Source organism: Physeter macrocephalus, chromosome 8 (genome assembly GCF_002837175.3).
Source record: "Physeter macrocephalus isolate SW-GA chromosome 8, ASM283717v5, whole genome shotgun sequence".
Taxonomy (NCBI): domain Eukaryota; kingdom Metazoa; phylum Chordata; class Mammalia; order Artiodactyla; family Physeteridae; genus Physeter; species Physeter macrocephalus.
In genome coordinates this window covers 48,594,371-48,600,370 of record NC_041221.1, presented here as the reverse complement: position 1 = coordinate 48,600,370, position 6,000 = coordinate 48,594,371, and the positions used below count along the sequence as shown (strand labels likewise).

The following is a 6,000-nucleotide window of genomic DNA, read 5'->3' as shown; positions in this document are numbered from 1 at the left end:
TCTTGCTTTATATATATATATATATATATATTTTTTTTTTTTTTTTTTTTTTTTTGCTTTATATATTTTGAAGATTTGTTATTGCATTCATATTTAGGATTGTTAAACCTTCTCATTGGGCTAATCCTTTCATAGTTTTGAAATGTCTCTCTTTATTCCTAGTAATGCTTCTTTTATGAGTGTTCATGTTATCTAAAGTTATTTAGGGCTTGCACACTATGTCCTTTTCTGTCCTTTCACTTTTCTTTTTTTTTGTTCTTACATTTAAGTTTCTCTTCCGTTAACATCATATAGATTTTTTTAAAATCTAGTTTGACCATCTTTGTCTTCTAATTGGATTAGACTATGTCTAGTGGTTTTTTATATGCAGGGTCTATGCGCTTTATCTAATGTAATTATATTTATGAATTTGTCATCTTGCCATTAGTTTTCTCATATATTTGACTTTGCTGTCTGGCTGTTCGTATTCTGTTTGTCACGTCTATTCTTTGGTCTTGCATTGCTCCTTTTTTTTTTCTTTGGGAATAATCAAGAATTTGTTTCCTCTTCTATTAATGTCTTGGTTTTAAAGTCTTTTCTTCTGTTAGCAGTTGCCCTAGAGATTACATTTATCCTTGATATGTTAAGGTTTACCATTTTTATTACAACCAGAACAATGCAGGAAACCTCTTGCAGCTTGACCATCAGCTCCCCTCTGCCTTATTTCTACATATATTTGTAACCCCACAGGATAGTCCTGTTATTGTATTAAATTGGAACTAGTGATATTTACTTATGTTATTTACCCGTTCCAATATTCTTCCTTCTTGCATTTCCACCCTTTTATCTTGGGTCACTTTCTTGAATTTCCTTTACTATTTTCTCATAGTGTAGGTATACTGGAGTTGAATTCTCTCCTATTTTATTTGTCTGTAAATCCTCTGTTTCCCTTCCCATTTGAAGGCTATTTTTTTGACCAGTTACTATTTTTCAATGCTTTAAATAAGTTATTGTCTTCTGGATTTTGTTTTTTTTTGTTGTTGAACAGTAAGTTGTCTTCTTCTTGCTTCTTTTTCTCCTTTGGCTACTTTAAAGGTTTTTTTTCCTGTTACTTTCTCTCCTATCCCCTGGTACTCCAGCTATAGAGTGTTGAATCTGTTCACTGTGCCACATGTCTCTAATGCCCTTACTGTATTTTCAGTCTTTGTTGTTAATCTTTGTGCTTTAATGTTGTTACTTTCTACTTACCTGTTTTTTTTTAGTCCTCCATCCTGCTAGTAAATCAGTCTCTTGAATTTTTAATTTCAGTTATTGTATTTCTGTGATTTATATTTTACTCTTACTTAAACATTCTAGGTCTCTGCTTTATTTTCTTGAGCATAATAATCATAGTTATTTGTAGCCCTCTTATGACAACTCCAGTATGTGAATCACCTGTGTTCTGTTTCTATTATCATTTTCTTTTCTTGGTTTTTGGTTACTTGACCCTTTGTTTTAAAGCGTACCTCATATTATATGTGATTGGATGTGAACATTGTATGTTAAAAGTTTTTGGCTCTGGATCATGTTATTTTTCTCTTAAAAGAGTTAAGCTTTATTCTGGAATGTTGGCTTATCACACTGATTGTGTTAAAATTTGTTTTTTTCCTTTGCCTTTGCTCTAGGAAGTGGCTATATGGAGTCTCAAGTGAAAATGTAGATATTTAGCAGAACCTTTTCATCCCGACCAGCCTTGAGCCCTAACATCTTTCTTAGAATATTACGTACCTGCTAAAATTTCTGCTCAGTTCTTTGGCTTCTCAGCAGTAGCTTTTTGCTTGGTTTCTTGGACTTTAACTCTGCATTTGTACAACACAGAAATTGGCAAGTGCGTAGGAAAGGGGATGGCACGCAGATTCTTGCTTATGCTCCTATTTTCTTTTCTTTGAGATTTTTTTTCCCTCAAGTCCCAGCCACTTTGGTTGCCCTAAAGTTCAGTCTGTCTCTCCAGTACAGGAAGATTTTTGCTTTCTTTTAGGACTCTATTCCCCTAAAACTGGGGATTGGCAAGTGTCCCCAGGGACAAAGCCTGAGTGGATATGGAGCTTGTGCTTCTCTTTCCAGGGATTATTATCCATTGCCCTTTTAACAGTTGCTTTACAAAGTACTATATTTAGCCTTTATAGTTATTTATGGCAGGAGGATTGGTCTGATCTGTTGTGGCCAGAAATTGAATTATATGTCTATTTGCTTCTTATTAAAGTTGTTTTAGATTAATTATATTCAGATAGCAGAAATGCTTTTGAATAGCAAATTATCTATGTATTGATAAGAATTGTGAACTGTCTAAACATAAGTAAAAATGAATTATTCTTCCACATAAACCAGACTCTTTAGAAATTGAATAATTTAATAAATTTTACAGAGAAATGTCAGTTAAGTGATGTATGAGCATTAATTTTTGAAGTACAGTCACATTTCAAATTATATTTTGGTAAAATAGAATTATTGTGGCTAATATAAGACTTTTAACTTAGTTATAACATGTAAAATTTAGGCTCTGGTTAAAATCACAATTAAACTAAAACATAGGCTTTGAAATATTTTTCCTTCACAATTTTTGTAACATATCTGTGAACTTTATCAAAGATAGGTGAATATTTTTTCCGTAGATTTCTGATATTTTGCTTTATAAATATGTTTATTATTTCTGTATAGATGTATATAATTATATAGATTACTTACTATATTCTTCTTTCCTGGAGTTTTAAGTGAAATAGTTTTGAAATGTTTTCTTATAATAAGTATTTATCACTAGAGATATTAAATTAAATAAATATTTGCTGGTACTGAAAAATAACTTGTATTAACATTTACAAATACTATATTGACATGAACATGGGTCTGATCATGGTATTATACAAAAAAATTGTTTAATAAGATTTTTATCAATAATTAAATATTTTATGTATTATTTAGGTGCATTGACATACAGCAGAGCAACGAGGTAGAGAGGACACAAGCACTTCGATTAGTCAGAAAGGTATGCTCTATGTCTGAGAGTAAAGGCAGATTTATGATTTTCATGTGAAGCATTTTACATTTTTAGATTTAGACTGTGAAATCTTTCTATTAAAATTGAAAGACTGAATTCTCGTTAAACATTTTTATTTTGTTAAAATTATATATGAGTTAAATAGGTCTATTAAAACTTCAAGGTAAGCATAGGTATGTTGTGTAATTATTTGATGTGATTGGGTATAGCTAGGTCAGTATTTTTTATAAAACGTTTATTGTAAAGAATATTTCTTCCTGCAGTAGGCATATAAATGAAATTACTGCTTTGATATGTTATTGGAGAAAGAGGATTACTTGCCCCCAACCCTTATTTTTTCTTAATTATATGCTTGGAGTTAATTCTATTAAATGAATGTCAAAAATAATTACAGGCTGATTGTTTTGAAGATGAATTTGGATACATCAGTAGGCACTTGCAATAAACAATTCAGGCCATTATACAGGATAAAAGGTCAAAATCTAAACTCTCCAAGAGAGGGTGTTGAGGATAATCCATAATGCTTCTAATGAGAGGCCTTCCAGGAGTTTTTTTTTTATTGTTATTTAATGTGATGTGATGCCCTAATGGCAGAGGAATAGAGTAAACTGAGAGTTAATTTGGTTAGGGTACAGTTTGTGTAAGAATTTTATCATGTTTCATCATAAAATATCATGTTTCATCTTAAAAATTCATAAGATTCATGCAGTGTATGTATGTTTTAATGTAAAAACATCTAAGATTATTTAACAGTTTTTTAGCTCTTCTCCTTTTTTCCCACCTTTGAATACAGTGCATGCTCCAGAATTGCAGACTGTTGAGTTTGTGCATTAGCTAGATCTCCTTTTTCCTTTTTCTTCCAGTTGTTCAGCTTATGGTTAGTAATAGTACCCACAGGTGAGCATAGTAAGGAAGAAGTAAATGGATGAGTTGTCTTAAAAGAAGTTTGCAGTTCTAGTTAAGAGTGATATTGGAGATAGATTTAAAAAGTGTTTGTTATAGGGTAAATTGTTATGTTGGCACCGTGATTTCACTCTTCATATTTAAATATAAAAATTAGGTTTATGTTTTTTACTTATGCATACAATCTCTTCTACTGCGTGATTTTGAGAATTCAAGATAAGAAAACAAAATTTGTTTCTGAAGAACCTAGAATAACTCTTTGGTTATTTGAGTTATATACATGTTAGTATTTATCATACTAGGAATTAAAAGTGAGAAATTTAAAAATATATTAACATATTAAAGAATAACAAACTCATTACAAGTAAACATAAATAACATATTTTTATAAAAATAACTATATTTTCCAAAAAGAAAGTTAATGAGTAGAGTGGCATTATTTTAGATTTATACAAATTTTTGTAGTGTTTCTCCTGATAGAAGATACCTGGATTGTCATATTTGCTTTTGTATTCAGTCTCTTGTGATTTCACATGCAGTGGAGCCTCTGGAAAAGTTCCATATGTACTTGTGAGAGTAAAAAAGACAAATAATGTCTTTGAATTACTATGAAAATAGTTTCACTTTGCAGAATCTCTGAAAATATCCTTGGGACCCTCAGTTTTCTGGACCACACTTTGAGAGTTGCTGCCTTAGAAACTGCGTTCAGATGAAAAAAGAACCCCAAATGGATTAAATTAAATTCAGCTTCTTTGAATTATTCACTAAATATTTTAGTTCTGTTTTGTACAGTGTTTTGTACGAGTTACAATTTAATTTATAAAATAGCCCAGTAAAAATAAACAGACCCTTGAAACAATTCAGAAATGCCATAACAAAAATGTAATTTTATTTTGTTACCTTTTGAAGAAGGCAGATATCACTTGTGGATTCAAGGGCGGGAAAACTCCTTGTACCTGGTGGTAAAATACAGGCTCAAAGGTAGAGTTATGTCACAGGATTCCTCCTTGGTTTAGCTAAAAGCAGTTAGAGTAAAAGGGAAAGCAAAGTTGCCGAATGAACAGTGGCCTCTATTGGCCAGAGGAACTATAATTTCACTGATGTTTTAACAATTGAAGCGCATATTTCTTTTTTTCCAGCAACATCTTGGCAACTGAGCTAGTAGAAATTAATGTTAATAATATAATTGCTAGGTCACTGTGGGTTCTTTGTATGCATTCAGAACAGTTTTGTTTGTTTGTTTGCTTGGTTCTTTTTCAATGTCTTTTTTAATGTCTCAGATTTTTTCATGTCTCTTTCTTGCTCTAATCCAGGCAGTCCTTCCTGATTCTTGTCTCTCTCATTATCTGTATTATTTTCACACTAGTCAGCTCTTGCTGCTCTTTATCCAACTTAAATTTTTCTTAACTGCCTGCCTAATTAAGCCATTATTTTCTTCATATATCATTTCTTTATTCATGCAATATGAGATTAATATATCACAGATTTTTTTTTTTATAGCTGAAAGGGATTCATTTAAAGGAATCACTTGCCCTTGATACACAGCAAGATATTGTCAAAGCCAGCATGAAAAACCCAGTTCTCCAAATTTCCAAACCTATACTGGCCCACGAATCCTTTTGGTATTAAGCACAACCTGCTTATCTTGGCATTCAGAGCCCACTTTTGGGGCAACCAATTATGACCCGTCTCATTATGCCATTATATGTGTAGACAAGTTGCCCTCCACCACTGCTGTGATCACTGCTTCTATCCTATTCTTTTCATTTCCACCCCTTTCTATATTATATTCATCTTGCAGTCTCAGCTGAAATTTTAAATATTTCCCTTAGAGAACTCAGTGTTTCTCTAATTCTTTTATAGCAGTTCTACAAATTTATTACCTACTTATGATCTTTGATTTGTTTTATATATGTCTGTTCTATCATGCAAAAAAGATGATTAAACTTTTATTTCAACAGAGACTAAATTCTGTGACTTTTCCCTCATTGATTACTTACTGATTTACGAGAAAAGTATTCTCTGATTTACACAGAATTTAAGAGTTTCTTTGTGTATATTTTTCCTGAAAAATAAGAAGAGTG

The 6,000-nt window shown here is 31.4% G+C and overlaps 1 protein-coding gene across 7 annotated transcripts in view; it reads left to right on the top strand.

The window, feature by feature from the left end:
* RICTOR (RPTOR independent companion of MTOR complex 2) overlaps nucleotides 1–6,000 on the top strand; it is a 124,511-nt gene that overhangs the window by 50,188 nt on the left and 68,323 nt on the right. For all 7 annotated transcript variants that reach the window (XM_007108191.4, XM_007108189.4, XM_055086529.1 and 4 more), the window contains exon 6: nucleotides 2,938–3,001. In XM_007108191.4, the coding sequence (XP_007108253.1) occupies nucleotides 2,938–3,001 (64 nt within the window). The remainder of the gene's footprint in view (nucleotides 1–2,937; nucleotides 3,002–6,000) is intronic.